The sequence below is a fragment of the Lytechinus pictus genome, chromosome 10 (assembly GCF_037042905.1).
Source record: "Lytechinus pictus isolate F3 Inbred chromosome 10, Lp3.0, whole genome shotgun sequence".
Lineage (NCBI taxonomy): Eukaryota > Metazoa > Echinodermata > Echinoidea > Temnopleuroida > Toxopneustidae > Lytechinus > Lytechinus pictus.
This window is the reverse complement of record NC_087254.1, coordinates 22,747,359-22,768,897: the sequence shown is the minus strand read 5'-3', so window position 1 is coordinate 22,768,897 and position 21,539 is coordinate 22,747,359. Positions and strand designations below refer to the sequence as shown.

The window sequence follows — 21,539 nt, the reverse complement described above, 5'->3', positions numbered from 1 at the left end:
TTACAGAAATGTATTAATCAGATGTGATTAGGTACATGTGTGGACACACCTTTACTATCACCATCAGAAAGATGTAACATAGGACTTGTACTCAAATGTATGGATCAGTTTGTTACTTCTACAAGTAACTGGGTCTCAGGAGCATACCTCAATACTGATATTTGCATTAGGCGTTCTGCAATAAGGTGATAAATCCATTGATTTGAAAAAGAAACAAGTTTTGATTTTTTTCTGTTTGTCTTTCAGCTTGGTCTTCCACAATCCAGTTTATGTACAGTACCATGTAACACAGTCTTTGGATCCCAACACACTATGGTAAGTCTTTTCAAACATTTATGTCAGTGCAGGTTGAGAATGATAGAAGGTATGTTGTAAGGTTTGTGTGTATAGAGAAAAGAGCATGAGTTCACTCATGAATAAAATGCATGGCCGTGGGATACAAGTACCACTTTTATGTGTGCAGTAAATTGCCTTATGTTAGACCATGTGGGAATATCACTGCCATATGTTTTTTTAGCCTAGAGATCGGTTTATAACCAAAATGGCTACCATGCCTCAAAAAAATCTTATCATTATTTTTGTTATTACTATTTTTTTGTTATAATTAATTAGTAGTTCACATTGTAATATATTATTTCTAGATAGATGGTGTTATATTAATGCCTATTATCATCATCACTATGATTTAAGATTCATCATCATAATCATTGTTTATTTCATTTACTGTTTATTATTGTGTTATTGTTAAAACTACTTTCATTGTACCACAGTTGTAACAACATTTCTTTTTATTTATTTTTTCCAGGATATTGCTACATTAGAGAGATTGATCAAAGACGACGAATCCTCTTCCAAGACACCTCTGATGGTGGTAGCGAATGCAGGCTCCCCCATGGCTGGTCATACTGATAATCTCAACAGACTAAGAACTATCTGTGATGATCACAATCTATGGCTTCATGTGGAAGGGTAAGGTTCATCACAATCACTCATATACCAAGATACCATTTCAGTCATGATTTACCGCCAAGATTTACTTCACTAGACAGACGTATCTATCCGTTGTACTAGATTTCCAAAATGTGGCTTTGATCAAAAGAAATTCCTTTCAAAGTTATTCGTTGCCCTCTGAAGTTGAGATAAAGCCTGAGATATGAAGTGCGATTAGATGTCCTTGATCGGTATCTGATTAGTGCCTTATGCCTGTCAGGTTAACTCTCCCTGTGATTCCTTATGAATTTAAACTCTAAGTGTCCCTATTTTACTCATTATCGCTGAATCATTTTCATTATTGGTCATATTAGTTTCCTTTTGATAAGTACCCCTTTATACTTGTATATTACATATTTATACTTCTTTCCTCATCACAAACTTTCCATTTCAATAAGTGCCTCATCTTATTGTGCCTTATAAAAGGGTCTTTGAAAGACTCCCAACTGACCCTGATGTCATTGATGTTTTTTCCTCCTTCCATGCAGGCATAATCTAGCCACCCTTGCTCTAAGCACTGTGCCTTCATCAATATTGGTAAGTCATAATAATCTCATTCTGCTACCCTGTGTTTCCAATATTTACCTTTCCTTGACAGGAGGTACTTTTTTTATACTCTTAAACAATAACAGAGGAGAATTATGTTAATGTGCAACTTGATAAGTGATACAAAGATGAAATAAAGTTTAATTATGGGAAATCGGAAGGAAAATCTTTCACACTTTTTCCTCTTTATCAATCTACCCCTGTATAAGTCCAGAGCAGCCCTTGTGTTAGCCTAAGGGGACAAGGAAATTGTATTAGGTACCCACTTCACCTGCCTGGCTGCTCTAAAATGTTCATTCTTAAAAAAAAAACTGCCTTACCATTCTGCAGGCTTACTGCAAGCACCTACTCTGACACTACTGAATCTAATCTTTGATCTTTGTCTATTCAACTGCAATTACAGGCTGCTAAGAGAGTGAACAGTATGACCATCCTGCCTGGCGTGTGGCTGGGTCTACCTGGTACTCCGGCCGTTGTATCCTTTCATTTCAAAACCTTGATCACAAAGGAGGGTTGGAATACACTTTCGTCGTATACTTTGTCTATCCTGAATTCATGCAGTCACTCATGGAATATGACCAGGAAGAGAAATCTACTTTTGGAAAAAAAATTATACCATATTCATTGCAGTATATTTATGCTGTTACTGTATAATAGCTGTTAATCTTCATTTAACCATTGCACTTTCAAAATTGGCAGAGCAATGAAGACATCAGAATATCTTTTTAAAAAGGCAAATCTAATATTTTTTGTATTCTATCCCATAAAATGTATGTTTTATTATAATTATACAATATAATATTATGTTGTAATTATGTTACATCTTTACACAAGGCCCTGTGGAGAAAAATACTTTGACATATTTACATAGTAAACCCACAGTAATGAATAAATAAATGACTTTACAAACAACTCTATATGAAAGAGTGAAATATCTTTTTTGTGGTGCTATGATAAAGCATAGTATTTTTTCTTAACGTATATTATTTTTTGTGAAGACATTGTACAAGACAGCCGATCCTGCTTTGGTAAGTAGGCCTATACATGTATTTATTTTTGTATTATTTTATCCTCTTGTAGGTGGAATCATCACTGAGTTGTAGCAATTTTTTTAGACCCAATAGGGCAAAGCAAGCAAAATATTATGTAAATTAAATAGATTTCTGTGGTCTCAAGAGATTTGACTTGTGTCTCTGTGTGGCCAAGACTGGATTGATATGACCTACCTGATGTTGAAATGTTGAACATAACCGTTTAAGTTATAAAAGAGCAGCTGTGTCTGACTGTCAGATGATAACTTGTTAGTGCTTCTCACATTCATGAACCAGCCCCCAGGTCTATATTGTAAAATAATCGTCTTCACCTGTATTTACATCAGTGTTGGAAAGCAGGGGTTGGTGATGGTGTTGTCTTATTCTTTCTTTTATACAGAGTCTAGCAGCAGGACTATGTTCATCTCAACCTCAAGAGAGATTAGGTGCCCTACCTCTCTGGCTTGCCCTTCAATGTATGGGTCATGATGGTATCGTTTCTAAGCTACACCATGCTGCAGAACTAGTAAGTCACTTGTCCTATAAGATTGGTTGATAGATTTATAGGTAGGTTTTAAGGAGAGGGGAAGGTTTGGAGGAGGGCGTAGGTGTCCAATCAAAGAGATCTCTTCCTGACTTGCCCTTCAATGTATGGATCATGATGGTATCGTTTCTAAGCTACACCATGCTGCAGAACTAGTAAGTCACTTTTCCTGAAAGATTGGTTGATAGATTGATAGGTGGGTTGGGGGGGGGGGTGGTGTCCAACCCAATAGATCTGTTTCTGGTTTGCCCTTCAATGTATGGGTCATGATGGTATCGTTTCTAAGCTACACCATGCTGCAGAACTAGTAGGTCACTTGTCCTATAAGATTGGTTGATAGATTGATAGGTAGGTTTTAAGGAGAGGGGGAGGTTTGGAGGAGGGTGTAGGTGTCCAATCGCAGAGATCTCTTCCAGACTTGCCCTTCAATGTATGGATCATGATGGTATCATTTACAAACTACACCATGCTGCAGAACTAGTAGGTCACTTGTCCTTAAAGATTGGTTGATAGATTGATAGGTGGGTTTGGAGGGGGGGGGGTAGGTGTCCAACCCAAGATATCTGCTTCTGGCTTGCCCTCCAATGTATGGGTCATGATGGTATCGTTTCTAAGCTACACGATGCTGCAGAACTAGTAAATCACTTATCATTGTTGAAGATTGGTTGATAGATTGATAGGTAGATTTGGAGAAGGGAATAGGTAGACCTGGTAATGAAAGTCACTTATTCTTTTTAATTTGTCTATCAGGTTCAAAGAATGTAAGTGTTTGACCCAAGAAAAGCTAGGTGCACTTACATGCACTTCGATACATGTTATCCTGGATTGACTTGATTCAGCAAATCTTCAAGCCCTTTTGATTGGTTAATTGATGCATCTGTCCAGTAGGTTTGGAGATTAGTATATCTCTCCTGTCTGGTTTGCCCCAAAAGTATAGATCTGAGATCATACTTGGATCCCTTTCAAGCAGCAACATGCTACAGACCTAGTTACCCAGTCATCCATGTGAATGGATTTCCCATTCATTGTCATTTCTTAGTTCAAACTGTTTTCGTATGATCTGTACATAACATTAACTTTCTATTTTTCTTTGTTTTACAGAGTCAACAGATGTCTCAGAGACTCAACTCCCTTGGTGCTATTAATCTGGCAGTAAGTATTCAAAAACATGCACAAGTGAGGACAGTAGTATGAATTTCATGCACTGTGTACCTTTGGAACAGTTCTAACACACCTGAAGCATAGATAGGGTCATTTGCACTGTTTCAAAGGTAACAAGTGTGAGTAATTAGGAATGCCCTTGCAAATTCATTTTTAAGATGGCTCCTTTTTGTTACTTGATAAAACATCGTCATCCATAAATCATGATGGGTCATTTTTACTTTACTTTGTATTGTAAGTATATTTACGCATAAGGCAAAATAAATATCTGGTGGGTGTTTCATAAAGCTGTTTGTAAGTTAAGAGCGACTTTCAGAACGACGGGTGATCCTTTTTATGGTGAATGGTAGATTCATTGGCGGTATTTTAGCGCGTAAGAAAGGATCACCAGTCGTTCTTAAAGTCGCTCTTAACTTACGTACAGTTTTATGAAACGGACCCCTGGTCAAATGCGTGTGTGTAACCAGTCATTGGATAAGGATCCACTTCTTCATCTTACAGTAAACACCATTCCATCATCATAGTGCTATGAATATCTCATTAAACACTCAGACCTTGAGGTAGTCTTTGATGATTCAAATAAATTCTGCGCTTGTTTGGAGTACAAATCTTTTCTTCTAGAAAATCTTGAATTCTCGTCTCCAGTCTAATGCTGTAAATTCATGCAGGTCTTAAGTGTGTTTGGTATAAGAAATTTCTCCACAAACCAAAATTCAAACACTTGGGTAAAACAAAATAAGCAAATCACATAAGTAATTGATGATTCCATCAAAGTCAAGTTTTTGAATAAATTTTGTTTTGTTTTGTTTTGTTTTCTGTAGGATAAGAAACGAGCACGACCAGACAAGGAAATCACGTTAGAAGGATCACTATCTGAAGTCATCAGCAAAACAATACAAGTCTTTGTAAGTATATAACTTTGCATCAGAATCCTCCACTCACATGGCATTGATTTTTGTAGCCTCTCTGAAGGGTTATTATAGTAACCCCATCTTTAAATAAAGAATTGTGAATGATCCAAATTTATGTAGTTTGGGTGTTTTAGAGCAATATTACTCTTAGTTTGATTTGAATATGTTGCATCTCTTTGTAAGATGGGTTCCAGGTAATCTTTTGGTTGTCGGCAACCAGTGTGTTGGACTGTACTGACTCAGAAAAGATATGCATTTTCAGTCATCAGAATACAGGTATTTATAAGGTTGACATTCTAGGGCCCTATAGAATAGAGGATACAAGCAATTACAATTAAGTGTGAATGTAAGTCTTTGGCACATCATGTCTCATTAGCTACAATCATTTGATTATGTTATGCAGTGTCTGCTGTTAAAGCAAATTTATAACTAAAGCGGCTCCCCTGAGTAAATATAACCTAATATTATTATTGCTTGTTCAGATTGATTTTGTTAGGGCCCCTGAATAAATCCTTTTCTGAGGACATGATATATTCCACGATCATGTAAAAGTAATCTATTTTCCTTTCTTCCCCATTAGTCTCAAGTGGATGTTGTGTCACCTGTGGTTGTCTTCAAATATGATGACAGTATGGAAGCTCCCGGTAAATCATTTGCTCAATACGCTACAGCACATGATGAATCAGATGAAGGGAAGCAGCAAAATACACTACCCAAGCCTACCCTTGATGCATTCAATGACTGGGTAAACTTACAATTATATTGAAATATTTTCAAACTGTTGGAAGCTCTTAAGAAAGCATTTGCTCAATATGCTACAACACAAATGAATCTTATACAGGGAAGCAGCAAAATGCATTATCAAAGCCAACACAAGACGCATTCATTTCCTGAGTAAACATACATTCAAAGAAAAATATTATCTCAGTTTTTAATATGCGGTGACTCTACCTCAAATTAGGTTGATAAAAGATGTCAAAGAAAAGGGAAACAGAGGAATAAATAGTCGAAGTTTGAAATGAATAATAAGAAAGCTGATAACTGTTTAAACTGATCAATTGCTCACTAATTAGTAAATTAGATGCATGTAATAATAGTGACAGTGAATTTTGAACTTGTGATATGAATGATCATCTGCCTTTCTCTAGACTAAGTAAACTGGATTTTATCTTTTTTTGTTTCTTGTAGCTTGGAGCTGAGCTGAATAACCTTGAGCCAAAAATTGGTCTAGACATCGTTGAAGGAGACCAAGAGGGCGTGTGCATTAGGTTCAGCCCAATGACTAGTGCCCCATGTAAGTCTATATTTCGTCTAAATTGGTGTTACTGACATTGGTCTAGACATTGATCACAAAGACTGATTAGGTGTGTATTTGGTACAAGATTAGTTAATGACATTACAGCACAAAATATGAATAGTGTGGTCAGTTCTAAACATAGATTATCAGAAGTAGGAATATTCAATATACCTAGAACTCCTCGATATTTTTCTGCAAATCATCCTTGTTGAAAGAACTGTTTAAAAAAAAAAGATGTTCACCATATCCTAGGACAGTCTCTAGGTGCAACTGTCTTCCAACCTACTTTAAGAACATCACCACCCTTGGGAATTGAAAAGATAATATATACAAAAACTAAGTCCACTTTTAGAATTAACCCATCAGCTCAGTTCTCTTTTTTGGAAATAGTCATTCTGCAGAACAGTTGACCTGTTGGCCAGCTGAAAAGTTTATGCAGTAGTCCTCTAGCCTCTGGATTATAACCATATTTTAAGTATCATAATGATAATTGTGCTTCTTGTTAGAATAATTCATAATCTAGTATTCATATTCTTTCTTTCTTTTTGTAAAAGAAATTGTGTGTGTATATTTTCTGAGAGGATGCAAATATGGACTACACAAATTTAAATATCCTCACTATATTAGCACACCAAATCTCTATTTGAAATGTTTGAGTTTTTTGCATCAACCATCTTAATTCATTTCTGTATATCACTTGCAGATAGAGGGACTACATCAGAACATATAGACTCATTTGTTGAAACCCTGAAATCACTCATTGTAAGTAAACAATTCAAGTTATTCATAAGTGTTTATATGAATAAATTTGATCATTAATTTTGATTATCAATTTTGCTTCCTTTTCATTTGAATATTGCTCTTTTGATAGCATTATTTCATTTCAACGAGATCCATTAACCTTTACACTTGGACATTTAGACAAACCTGTAAGAAAACTCCATGTTTAATAATGATAATAATGCTATTAAAAATATCTTTACCTGATGAAATATATTACCTTTCTTTGACTGGATTTGTTAATGTTTATACTCAGCTCCTTAGAATTTTCTTCTTGCGTATTAAGTACCTAGCCATTTTTATTTCCCTCTACTATCTATTTATTACTTTTTGTAGTCCAAGCTGAATGTAACGATAGAGCAGAGAGGACCATTCCATGAATTATCATCGGCCAAACAGAATCTGACGGTAATTGATGGTGAGAACCACGCCGGACTGGGTATTGTGCAGTAAGTCTACCAAGCATTTTTATATTTCCAATGCACCAGCTTGGGTGTGTGTTTAAGGACTAATGGGGTATTGCAAGAAACTTGTAATTGATTGCCAATTTAATTCCAGGGGCCTATCTTACAAAGAGTTGCGATTGATCCGATCAATAGTAACTCTATGGAAATCCATCCATGTCATAATTTTTTCTAGAGGAAATTTGCAAAATGTCCTTTGTACACAAAGGAGAACACACCAAATTGTCAAGAAATCAATGAATTTATGGATAGACATTTATATCTAGATTTTTTTTTTAACAAACATGCATTTTATATGTTGACTTTGTTGGCTTTCCATAGTTGCGATTGATTGGATCAATTGTAACTCTTTGTATGATGGGGCCCTGGTCCCCAAATCAATCATAATTCTTGTAATCGATTGCAAATTTTTAATAGATCATTGGTTTGCTTTTTGTATCAACAAATATGAATTTATCTGTGTTAGTTAAAATTGGTCTACCACTCGAAAATTTGCTAATGATTTTTGCAACTGATCGCAAATATATTTTTGCAACACCCCCCAAGGCTTGTGAACCGTGATGCCGATCTAAAAGACATGTGATGTGTATATTGAGGCCAAGTATGGCATGATACAATATATGTCTCAGTGTCACATAATGTTGCACCAATGCGCATTGTTGCTGCAATCTTCTCACATATGCATGATGTCACAGCTGCTATGATGTTTGTTAACGAATGTAGTGTTAGAGTTAAATATATTAAATATGTTTTCACTAGGCATTTGTTCAAGATCTGTCAATGGAACGTTTTTTATTGAGGTGGGAATGGGGTATTAGAAATTTGACACAGAGTGAAAGTAAGTTTTATATAGAGCAACTGTTTAATATTGTCATATAATTTTGCTTCCCATAGATTCATTCCAGATTATCTAGCTAACCAGGACCCCGAGTCCGAGCAGACCAAACGAGAGGTCACTAAAATCAACACAGAACTGGTACAAAGGCTACAGGCTGGTGAGGACGCCACCCAAAGGGGGCGCTATCAGGTGACACAGACGGGAGAGGAGACGGTGGCTGTAGCGATAGGTGTGGTGGATGGTGATGCCAATTTGGAGGAGGTCCTCGATATGATCTGTGACATTGGCAAAGAGCTGGAAGATTCATCTCAGGTAAAAAAAAAGTTTATTTTGCTTTGAAATCTTCATCTCCATAGACCATAATCGGGTCACAACTGACTGGGGATACAAGCTGTTGGCTTTTATTGAAAGTTTTTTTTTTCATAAGATTTAGGGGAATTTGAGATTTTTTGCAATGTTTCCTTTGGGTGAAAATCTGTATAACATCGGGTGCATTTGAGTGGTACATTTGATATATTGCTTTCTCCTTGCAGTATTTGTGCAAGTAATTCAATATTCCGCAAATGAACATCCATTCCATTATTATCAGAACCAAAAAATTAAAGTGCACTCATTTTATTGTAGAAATTAACATTAAATTTATCCCAGAACAGGAGATCATTAAGATGAATTGTGATGACATGGTTACCGAAATCTCGTGCTTGCGATGATCACAATTAATATATATTCAGCTTTTGTACTATCTTGCATCTAATTGAGTGTTCAACAAATTGCAGTATTGCAATGATAATTCACAAATATTGTCATTCTGATCTGTGAGGCTAACAATAATGAGCTAAATCAAAATAAGGGACTCAAATTCATGGTATTTTGTGTAATAGTTCCATGTATTTATCTTTCTTTCTTTCTTGCAGTTCTTAGAGACAATGTCAGAGCTAATCCTCAAAGGTATCATGGAGGCTGAGAAACAGCTTGAACAAGAAAATGAAAACAAGCTACTAGAGGAGGTCAGTATTTTATTTTGCTATTAAACATTATACTTTGTAGCTCTGCTATGTATAATTGAACAAGATAAGTTAAGATGCCAGGATATTTAGATGCAAGAAAATAAATTGCATTTATAGCAGCACAACATGTTCATATCAATGTAAAATTGTATCATATAGAGTGAGACAAACGATGCATGCGAGATAAAAAGAATTCATGGTTTTACTAAAACATAGAAGCATTGTGGTAAGTATATTGTGCTTAAAAGGACATGATGGAATCTGGTTAATTATAAATATGCCTGCTGAGAAATTTGAGTCTTACATACTCAATGGAGCAAACTTTTTATAACCTAAATAAAATATTGATAAAAAATAGCATAGTTCTCATTCAAATGCTTACAAATAAGAATTGTAATCTAAAAAGATTGCTTTTTAATATTAACTGATAGGAATACAAATGATTGAGAGTCTGATTTGGCACAAGAAAGGATCATTAGTCGTTCATAAATTGTTGCATATTTAATGAACAGCTTTATGAAACACCACCCCTGCCACATGTGTGGTTCTGACCAATCATTTGATTGAATCTACTTTATCATCTTATGAATATTCATATTCTTTTCAGGGTGTATTAATCATTTGATTGAGTTCTTATTATCATCTTATGAATATTCATATTCTTTTCAGGGTGTATTAATCATTTGATTGAATCCACATTATCATCTTATGAATATTCGTATTCTTTTTTAAGGGTGTATTAATCATTTGATTGAATTCACATTATCATCTTATGAATATTCATATTCTTTTCAGAGTGTATTAATCATTTGATTTAATCCACTTTAACAGCTTATGAATATTCATATTCTTTTCAGGGTGTATTAATCATTTGATTGAATCCACTTTATCTTATGAATATTCATATTCTTTTCAGGGTGTATTAATCATTTGATTGAATCCACTTTATCATCTTATGAATATTCATATTCTTTTCAGGGTGTGTTAAGACAAGTTCCTCTAGTGGGGTCTCTACTCAACTGGTTTTCACCTCCTCCAGAAGCTATCATCAAGGGAAGAACACTTAATCTTTCTTCAGGTAGTTAACATTATCTCAGTCAACAATATACAATGAGAGTAGATCATGTTAGATTCTATTCTATATGTGGATTAGATTAGGGAATGTTAAGGGAAACTAGATTGGATTAGATTGTATTGAATTTGTTTAGGTTGGATTATAATAGATTACGAGTATATCAGGTCAGGTCAGATTAGATAAGAAAACTTTTTTCTATCCATATATTAATGTATGTTGAAATAGGCCTCCACAGATATGATGACAAAATACAATTAAGTTTACAAATTGAACACAAAGAGCAAATAATATTGCATTGTTAGAAGTATTATATACCAAACCCAGTAGGCCTATACAAGAAAACATGAACACCAAAAAGGGAATACAAGATAAAATAAACATTGATATTGAAGATAACTAATATTGATTTTTTTTTATAGGTTCCCTGGAGAGTACAGAGAAGACCTACAAACTTCACATGCAGGTCCAGGAGGAGTCTGCCTCTCCTATCAAACAACGTCCTCCCAAGTCTACTCCTACCACACCAGCGGAAGAGAAACCTGTTCAGAAACGTGACTTAGAGGGCGCTCTTGATCCTGCTGCAACCTTGGAGACTGAGAGTCCAGTGGCGAACAGTGTCAGTGAAGGCAGCAATGCTACAAGGTAGGCATGAAGGTTGTGATGGACATAACGGGCAGAGAACCTGGGTGAAATTTCATAAAGCTGTTCTTGAATGTTGTGACTTGCTTTATATAACGACATCTCCTGGGCCCCGTTGCATAAAACTTATCATTATGGTACATTTGCCATCCAATGGTAACTACCATGGTACAATGATCAACAGCCAATCAGAATCAAGGATTTCAGAAGAGTTACCATAATGGTAACTTTTGTGCAATGGGACACCATGAAGCCAGAAATTGCAAAGGCAGTACACACCATGGCATGATTCTAGAAGTTCATTGATATTCATATAGTTCCGTTTGAAAATATGGAATTTATTGACAATTGTTTCAGATGAATGCCATAGAATATGCCAGTATTTTCAACTCTACTCTCTTTTCCTTTTCTCTGACTTCTTCATCGCATTCTTTCATGGGTGTAACCAGGATGCATAACGGCTTGAAGTTGAAGAAAGCTTTATCACCGAGAGAGATCTTTGCTAAGGTCGATCTCTCAAACTCGATTCTCTCTTCCATGGCTGGAGCTCAAAGTTTTGACTATGACAGTGATGATAGTGTCTTCATCAAATAGAAATAATTCTTATATTCTCATCTTGTCAGTAGTGTCTGAAGGTAATTGCTTGGTATGAGACTGTTTGCACCTAGTGTTATGCTTGTCATATGAACACCTAGTAGAGCCGCATTGCTTGTTTCTCCCTGACACTCCACCCCACTCACGTTTCAGTTGATTGTCTTTGGTTGGCACTCTGACATACACTTTTATCTTTTAGAATTATATGTGGCAATTCTCACCCTTTTGTGTTTACCAGTTACCGTTCGTAATTGTTCCATTGAGTTTTTACAGGAACACGTAGTAAACCATATCTTGTTTTCAGGTACACACACACATCATTCTTCCCCATGTCAGTTGATTGTCTTTTGTTGGCACTATCACTCTCTCATGCTTTGACGGCTTAGAACTACATGTAGTGATTAAACTCCTGTGTTTGCCATTTGTTGTCCATAATTGTCCAGTTGAATTTTTATTACAGGAACACATACATGTAGTAGAGCAAGATATCTCTTTTCCAGGGTAGAATTAAGGTTTCAAACTCATATCAGGGTACATATTGCAGTTGATAAACACAAGTGTGAAAAATCCTTTTCAAATTGTGCAAATCTGTGCGATGTGAAACATTGTTTGATCAGTAATGTGACAGAAACAAGTTAGCAGCCACATGCCAAAACAAAAAACATATGCCTTACATTAATCTAATCCATGATTCAAGTGGTGCACTGCAGCTGCACAGCCTCAATCCTGGTTTCTGAATGTGTGATGAGATGATAAATGCAGCTCTTTGAGAAGTTGCGGAACATAAATCTTTGTACCCCCTCTCACTTCATTCTACTCCCTGTCTCAGGTTGGCATTATAATTTCTCAGTTTAATGATTGAACTCTTGTTGCTGCTTTATTGTGTTTTAATACTTGAGTTTATTCTACATAAATACCATGTAGATCAGCATTTTATTTTCTTCCTATCACCTTGGACTACCTCCTCTCTTACTTTCTCACTCCCGATTGTTTGGCATATGATCTGTCTGCTGTAGCAATTGAACTCCATTTGTTACTGTAGTAACTTTATGTTCACTGAAGATTTTTACTGGAATACCTTATAGAACATTGTGATGTTGTTTTTCTCTTGTTTGGTCTTTCTGTGCCTCTGTCTAAGTTTAACAAGATCTCTAGCAATTGAACAATTGTCATGTTGTTTTTCTTGTGTTTGGTCTTTCTGTGCCCCTGTCTCAGTTTAACGAGATGTCTAGCAAGTGAACTCCTTGTTGCTTGGTGTCACTTTTTGTTTACTCGAGCTTTTTACTGGAGCACCTCATAGAACAATATGATATTGCCCCCCCCCCCCTGTTGCCAGGTCATTCTATATCCCTAACTCAATAGCAAGATCTCTAGCAATTGAAATCTGTTTGCTTATCGTCACTTTATGTTTACACAAGCTTTTTGCTGGATCACCTCATAGAACAATATAATATGAGGTGTCCTCCTGCCAGATCAGTCTATATTAAATAGACCTTAGTAGATCTCTAGTAATTGTACTCCTTTTGCTTATCGTCACTTAATGTTTACTCAAGCTTTTTACTGGAACACCTTAAAGAGCAATATGATATTTGTTTTTCCCCTTGCCAGGTCATTCTATATCCATGTCTCAGTTTAGCAAGATCTCTAGCATTTGAACTCCTTGTTGGTTGTCATCACTTTATGTGTACACAAGCATTTTACTGGAGCACCTTATAGAACAATATAACATTGTTTCTTCCCTGCCAGGTCATTCCATATCCCAAACTCAGTTTAGCAATATCTCTAGCAATTGAACTTGTTTGCTTGTCATCACTTATGTGTACACAAGCTTTTTACTGTGGCACCTTATAGAATAATATAACATTGTTTCTTCCCTGCCAGATCATTCCATATCCCAAACTCAGTTTAGCAATATCTCTAGCAATTGAACTTGTTTGCTTGTCATCACTTCATGTGTACACAAGCTTTTTACTGGAGCACCTTATAGAACAATATAACATTGTTTCTTCCCTGCCAGGTCATTCCATATCCCAAACTCAGTTTAGCAATATCTCTAGCAATTGAACTTGTTTGCTTGTCATCACTTCATGTGTACACAAGCTTTTTACTGTAGCACCTTATAGAACAATATAACATTGTTTCTTCCCTGCCAGGTCATTCCATATCCCAAACTCAGTTTAGCAATATCTCTAGCAATTGAACTTGTTTGCTTGTCATCACTTCATGTGTACACAAGCTTTTTACTGGAGCACCTTATAGAACAATATAACATTGTTTCTTCCCTGCCAGGTCATTCCATATCCCAAACTCAGTTTAGCAATATCTCTAGCGATTGAACTTGTTTGCTTGTCATCACTTCATGTGTACACAAGCTTTTTACTGGAGCACCTTATAGAATAATATAACATTGTTTCTTCCCTGCCAGGTCATTCCATATCCCAAACTCAGTTTAGCAATATCTCTAGCAATTGAACTTGTTTGCTTGTCATCACTTCATGTGTACACAAGCTTTTTACTGGAGCACCTTATAGAATAATATATATTCTTGTGGGTTTTTTTCCTGCCAGTTCATTCTGTACCCCTGTCTTTGTTTATCAATTATGATTTCTCAGCTCTAGCAATTGAACTCCTCTTTGTTTGTAGTCACTTTGGCCTGTATTATCAGAAGGGTTTCAATTGTATCATGGTACCAAATCATGGATTGTGCAGATTTCACGTATTACCGCTCTTCCCTTTTAGAGCCCTTGTCAAAAGCACACATTTCATTGGATTTCTCTTGTGTACGCAATGGAATGTGCGTAATAATGTACGAAAATCTGCACAGTCCATGTTTTTGTACCAGGGTACGCTTCAAACCTCTTCTGAGAATACAGGCCATTGTGTTTACTCAAGTTTGTCACAGAGCACCTAGTAGAAGAGCATAATTTTTTTATGATTTTCATGCCAAATTATGCCATTATGCTTTTGACCAGAATTATTATTATGCTTTTGAGGTAGAATAGGTATGTACACATTAAATACACCTAGTAATACATTGCGCAGTTGTAAAATTTACACGCCCGACTAGGCAAGCTAGTGCATCACATGAGTAATGTACATCTAGCACCCTGGATGAATATACATGATAACCCATCATGTAAGGTTGGCAAACTTGGCATTTATGAACATTGTGCATCTGTTCTATATACATATATATTACCTCTTCTAAGAAATTTATAGTACTGCATGGCACGTATGAAATTATGACTTTTTATCTTAAAATTGTGACTTTTGAGCTGCTGGATTACTACTTTTTACTTGTAAAGGTTGGCAACTGATGTTCAGTCAACATGTACAGGTACCCCCTGCCATGCTATATGATCTGTTAAATAGTCAGACCTAAGTAGATCCATTAGTTATTGAACATCCCCATTTCACGCTTTGATAATACATTCAGGAAAATTTGCAGTGACTTTTATTTAGAAAGTGTAGTTAAGTCTGCATAAAGTTGAATAGTCACCCAATTAAAAGTAGTTTTTCAGACCAGGTAATGAAAATTATGTATTAGTTATGTCTTCCAAGTCGAATTTCAAGCTAAGTTAAACAGATTTACTTGGTCCCAAAAGCATTTACTAAAGCAGACTTGCCTGGAATTCATTGTGCTTTATTTATTTCTTCTTAACTCAAAGCATTATGAAATTGTAATATGTCTATACTGTTGTCTAAAAGATTGTTCTTCTTCTTTTTCTAACACCCCTTTTCTTTTAGTGGTAGCAGCTTCCAGGAAGTTAGTGCAGTGGACATGAAGGAACTGACCACTGAGAGTGAAGGGGAGGATATAAAATGAGGGGCAGGTATCTCATGGTAATCTCAAGAGAAGGAAGTGCATCAGTCTCATACAGACCAAATCTTTTCTTCCTCAGTCCTTGCATCATTATCGGTTAAGTTTTGACAGTCACTTAGCACTGTATTTATTAAATATGTTTCAGCAACTTTTCTCTCTGACACTTTTTTTTCTTTAAGTGAAGTCTTGTGAGTTATCACCCTGCTATCCGCTGCTCATAGACTTTTAGTATATCATTTTGATTTTCTATGAGGATCTGGTGACATGGTACCCATCCAAGTACTCTTTTATCATGAAGTTGCACAATATTTTTCTCATACTTCAAAGAAAAAAGAAATTGTTGACTTGCAGGTTTTTGAAATTAGGTCACTTGTAGTATAATAATTGGTGGCAGATCAATTGTGAGACATTAATTCTGAGAGCAATGTTGAACCAATGTCCCCCCCCCCCCTCCCTTCACCTACCCCTATCTGGCTTGGCCTTCAGTGCTGTAAGACAGCAAAGTGAATTCCATTTGTTAGTATCTCTGTTATTTGATTTCAAAGTGTCACATTTAGCCACATTTTATTTGGGCACCTCTACATTAATTTCATAATGAATTAGTCTATTCATTAAGAAATAAGATTACTTGTATCAGTTGAGTTCATATTTTCATTTGTTCCTATGAATATGAATAAATAGATAAATAAATGATAAATCAATTTCAAATCTTAAAGGTATAGAACAATGACCAAGGAACACCCATACAAGTAAAGCAATGATATAGGCATCTGAGTTATAAAAAAAGGGAACAAGTGCTAGATTCAGCTAACAAACTAACAGAACAATTTGAACTTTGTGACTAGATTGTGACAAGTGGTAGGACCTACTTTCTTATTTGTCATGTACTTTATTATAAGTATAAGGAAATTCTAGTATTTTCCTTGAAGTATTACTCCCCCCCCCCCCCCCCCCCCGGCGATAATGAAGTGTAGCATAGATTACATAATGTATTGATGTAAATAATGAAAATAAAGGAACATATAATTTCAAGTAAGTTTTTAAAAAGATGACATTCTAGACATTTTGTGTATTAGATTAAATAAAGTAGTAGTCCTTACCCTACATCACAATGGCATCACCTTTGTGGCCAATTTAAGATCTCCATAGGTATACTTTATAGTGATTACAGTTTTTTTATTAACTTTAAGAAAGTAAACACTTTATTTTTCTTCTGATTTCATTCAAACTTACACCTGTGTACTTATCTGATGTTTTCTCATTGCTTTAAAGCAATTTTCTATGTAGGTTGGATTTTCTTTTAAGAAATTTGATAATATTTGCTGATGTAGCTATTTAAAATGATATAAATACCATTCCATGGAATATGTAACCAGAACTTAATGTTAGAAGAATTTATTATTTATATTTACAGTCTTTGATCAACATGTCCAAGTCTATTTTATTTTGTTTTTATTAAGTATGATTTTTTTTTTACTTATAATTTTAAATTGTCATAATATTGATATTGCCTTTAGGTTTAACAACTTTTTGATATGTATATTTGGTATTTGTTTTCTAGTAAGTTTTCTATACGAAGGAGTCTTATTTATGTTGCTTATCATTGTGTATAGCATTTGTATTAGTAAGTAATTGTTAAGTCATTCCATTATATCCCATCAAATCATTGTATTTAAGTTATTGGTTATAATGTTTTGAAGATATGTTTCATTGATGTGCTTGGAACAAAACTTTTTCATGTGCCAACAAAATGTTCTATCTATTAATTAAGATATAATACACACCATACATTTTATTTTTTTTAAACAAGCATGTTCATATGTTTCCAACCAGTTTTCAAGAAGCTGCAGTTTCATGCATTTGCACAAGTTTTCTTGTTTGCCAGCAATTGAAATTTTGCCTAGAATTTACATAATAGAAAGATATATTTGAAATGTAAATTTGAATCTATGAGAGCATTGTTGATATTCAAACTTACCTTATATTAAGAATAGTATTTATTTGGTCTGTTTCATAGAGTACTTATGATAATGGTAACTTCTTCAGTTACCAAATGCCAAATATAAATCATAAGACCTATTGAAATAGGCCTGGCATTTCTTTGTATCAAATTTGTAGACTTCCAACACATTCTTCCAATTTTGGAAATGACACGACTATAATTATACTCCCGCCAAACGGAAATTTGAAAGGGGTATATTGATTGAAATCAGTTTACGGATGGGCAGTTGGTTGGTCTGGCGGTCGGTCCGTTGCAAATCTTGTGCATCGAACTATCCTCAGATTTTAACCAATTCTCATGAAACTTGGCTGGCACTCATATTGGTTTTGGGGTAAAGATGTGCAAGACACTTTTTTTTGTATGTCTCAGATATTGGGTTGCCATGGTAACAGTATATGATGGGAAAAATTAAGTAAACATCTTGCAGTTCGAACTACTTCTTCAGTTTTTAACCAATTCTCATGAAACTTGCCTGACGCATTGATTTTGAGGTAAAGATATCTGAGACACATATTTTGTGTATGTCGAAAATCGAGTTGCCATGGTAACAACATTATATGCCCCAAATTATGTAAAAATCTTGTGGTTTGTACTACATCAGTTTTCAACCACTTCTCATGAAATTTGGCTCACACATTGGTCTTTAGGTAAACATGTGCAGGGCATATTTTTCATGTGTTGGAAATTGTGTTGCCATGGTAATAACATGTATGTCAAAAAATTAGGCAAAAATCTTGCAGTTGGAACTACTTCATCTGTTTTTAACCAATTCTCATATTCAGCTCACACATTGGTCCTGGGGTCATACTAGGCAAGACATATTTTCCATGTGTTGGAAACTGTTGCCATGGTAACCGCATACAGCCTTCAGTGATATTTCTAGTTTTTAAATTGTATTTGTTTAGGAGAAGAATGAGTGCTGAGAAAGTACACATTTCAAGTTGAATGAATTAAATTACATTTAGAAACTGAATCAAGTGCAAATGTTTAGAAAATTTATATACTCAGAAAAAATGTATGTTTTGAGTGTTGCATGTTATTCTAAATTAAAAGTTTAAGTTCTTTCGGGCAAGTGATGCGAATTTGATATTTTAAAATATTGTTTAAAAGTGATTTTGGTTCTTTGAAAATACCTTGTGGTCTGGAAGTTGTATTTTCATTGTTTTTAATAAATGATTTGTATGTCAGTTATGTGGGGGTTTTATGTTGAAGGTCTGACTTCAAACATCTGAATTGAATAAAGTTTCTGTTTTATTGTAATGATGGGTCTTTAATAAATTGTAAAGTACCGTAACCCTAAATTGTAATTCATAGATATGTAATATGCTAAAGTTCTCTATAACATGAATATATAACTGATGTAAAAAGTTTATTATGAATAAATAAATGAAAGATATGATATCCATGTATATTTCATAATGAACAATTCACATAGCATGTATGATAGGACGTTAATCAATGTATTAACTACATGAAGTGTAAATACATGTATTTACAAAAATGGTTATTTGTATCCCAGCCAACCTTGTAATCATGATTTCAAAGCCAAGCCAGCATTGAAATATGACTGATGAAAAAAAGCATTACAGTAATGTTTGCAGGTTACACTTCGTAATTCCGAAGGTTCTTTATTCTGAAGGTTCGTAATTCCGAAACACGTAAATTGCCTATACCTCGATGTACGTTAATCCGAAAACGTAAAAGGGTTTGTTAATCCGAACATTTGTGGCGTTATTCCGAAGGTTCGTTTTTCCGAAGGTTCGATAATCCGAAAACGAAATAAGGTTCGTTGTTCCGAAGGTTCGTTAATCCGAAAACGAAATAAGGTTCGTTGTTCCGAAGGTTCGTTAGTCCGAAAACGAAATAAGGTTCGTTAATCATTTCGTTTTCGGACTAACGAACCTTATTTCGTTTTTGGATTAACGAACCTTTGGAATTACGAACCTTTGGAAATACGAACCTTCGGAATAACCGAACCTTCGGAATAACGAAGCTTCTGAATTACGAATGTATGCGATGTTTGCAATATGATGAAATATCTGTTAAAAATTGTACAGCGAATTGTAAAGTACAATCATTGTATTCAGATATCTTTCATTTCAATAGCTACGATTAAATACACTTATTTATATATTTTGTATAATAATAATTTCTTCAACAATTATTTGTAGAAAAAGTATATGAGGGATCAATAAAAGTTCTATTCACTTGTAGAAAAAAAAACTCATGTAAATGATGTTCCTTTTGTCTCCCATTCCCATTTGGCCCGTTGCATAAATTGTAGTGTTTTAAAGGTCAAGTCCACCCCAGAAAAATGTTGATTTGAATAAATAGAGGAATATCAAATTAGTATAAAGCTTAAAATTTCATCAAAATCGGATGTAAAATAAGAAAGTTATGGCATTTTTAAGTATCTCTTATTTTTCACAAAACAGTGATATGCACAACTCAGTGGTTTGCAAATGAGTCATTCGATGATGTCCAACCACTCTTTTGTTTTTTATTTGATTTATACAATACATTTTTTTACATATTTGACAGTAAGGGCCAAGTTGACTGAACCGTAAAGTATTAAATAATGCTCCTTCCACATGTTCAGGGAGGAATTAATCGTTGTTCCACTTGACATTAAGGAGAAAATTAGAATATTATCTCATATATTGAAATACAACAGAAATAGTGAGTGGATGACGTCATATCAGTCTCGTCATTTGCATACAGACCAGGATGTGCATATAACTGTTATGTGAAATTAAGCGAAACTTTAAAATGTCATTTCTTATTTTACATCCGATTTTGATGAAATTTTCAGTGTTATGCTTGTTAGATTTTTCTCTTTATATTCAAATAAACTTTTTGTTGGGGTGGACCTGTCCTTTAAGTTATAGATGTTACTGGAAAACGAACAAAAGTAAACTAATGCAAATCCCTGATGCGTTTCTTTGATAGGTTGAACATCATGTTACTTTTGTTAGTGTTTTTTTCAGTAATATTGAAATGCAGCAAGTATTTGTGCAACTGGCCTTAAAGGACAAGTCCACCCCCCAAAAAAGTTGATTTGAATAAAAAGAGAAAAATCCAACAAACATAACACTGAAAATTTCATCAAATTCGGATGTAAAATAAGAAAGTTATGACATTTTAAAGTTTCTCTAAATTTCACAAAACAGTTATAAGCACATCCTGGCTGATATGCAAATGAGGAGACTATGACGTCATCCACTCACTATTTCTTTTGTATTCTATTATATGAAATATGAAATATTCTCATTTTCTCCTCATTGTCCAGTGATACAATGATTAATTCCTCCCTGAACATGTGGAATTAGCATTGTTTGATACTATATAGTTCAGTCAAGTTGGTCCTTATTGTCAAATCTATAAAAGAAATGAAATATTGTATAATTCAAACAATAAAAAACAAAAGAAATAGTGAGTGATGGACATCATCGACTGACTCACCTAGTTGTGCATATCACTGTTTTGTGAAAAATAAGCAAAACTTTAAAATGTCATAACTTTCTTATATCTTATTATACATCCGATTTTGATGAAATTTTCAGCACTATGCTAGTTTGATTTTTCTCTATTTATTCAAGTCAGCATTTTCCTGGGGTGGACTTGACCTTTAAATGTTTGGTTCTTACCCTCTTTGTTTGAATGTGCTTTTTATCAAGTCAAAAAAAAAGAGAGGAAGATCACATCTACATCTAGTTTGACCATCTATCATAACACTAAGGATTGCATCCGGGGATTGCATTCCAAAGATTGGGTGAAAAAAATGGAAATAATTGCTGTGAGCTATTTATTTATTTCTTGACATGATATCTAGGAATA

The 21,539-nt window shown here is 34.7% G+C and overlaps 1 protein-coding gene across 3 annotated transcripts in view; it reads left to right on the top strand.

Annotated features, from left to right (window-relative positions):
* LOC135155683 (putative pyridoxal-dependent decarboxylase domain-containing protein 2) overlaps nucleotides 1-17,691 on the top strand; it is a 30,798-nt gene extending 13,107 nt beyond the window's left edge. For all 3 annotated transcript variants that reach the window (XM_064105589.1, XM_064105588.1, XM_064105590.1), the window contains 17 exons: nucleotides 247-315; nucleotides 806-969; nucleotides 1,479-1,527; nucleotides 1,940-2,011; nucleotides 2,535-2,564; nucleotides 2,968-3,093; nucleotides 4,213-4,263; nucleotides 5,094-5,177; nucleotides 5,764-5,928; nucleotides 6,372-6,477; nucleotides 7,184-7,242; nucleotides 7,597-7,709; nucleotides 8,619-8,874; nucleotides 9,477-9,569; nucleotides 10,548-10,647; nucleotides 11,064-11,286; nucleotides 15,625-17,691. In XM_064105589.1, coding sequence (XP_063961659.1) covers nucleotides 247-315; nucleotides 806-969; nucleotides 1,479-1,527; nucleotides 1,940-2,011; nucleotides 2,535-2,564; nucleotides 2,968-3,093; nucleotides 4,213-4,263; nucleotides 5,094-5,177; nucleotides 5,764-5,928; nucleotides 6,372-6,477; nucleotides 7,184-7,242; nucleotides 7,597-7,709; nucleotides 8,619-8,874; nucleotides 9,477-9,569; nucleotides 10,548-10,647; nucleotides 11,064-11,286; nucleotides 15,625-15,703 — 1,839 coding nt within the window. In that variant the 3' untranslated portion in view covers nucleotides 15,704-17,691. The remainder of the gene's footprint in view (nucleotides 1-246; nucleotides 316-805; nucleotides 970-1,478; nucleotides 1,528-1,939; nucleotides 2,012-2,534; nucleotides 2,565-2,967; nucleotides 3,094-4,212; nucleotides 4,264-5,093; nucleotides 5,178-5,763; nucleotides 5,929-6,371; nucleotides 6,478-7,183; nucleotides 7,243-7,596; nucleotides 7,710-8,618; nucleotides 8,875-9,476; nucleotides 9,570-10,547; nucleotides 10,648-11,063; nucleotides 11,287-15,624) is intronic.
* Nucleotides 17,692-21,539: the final 3,848 nt, after the last annotated feature.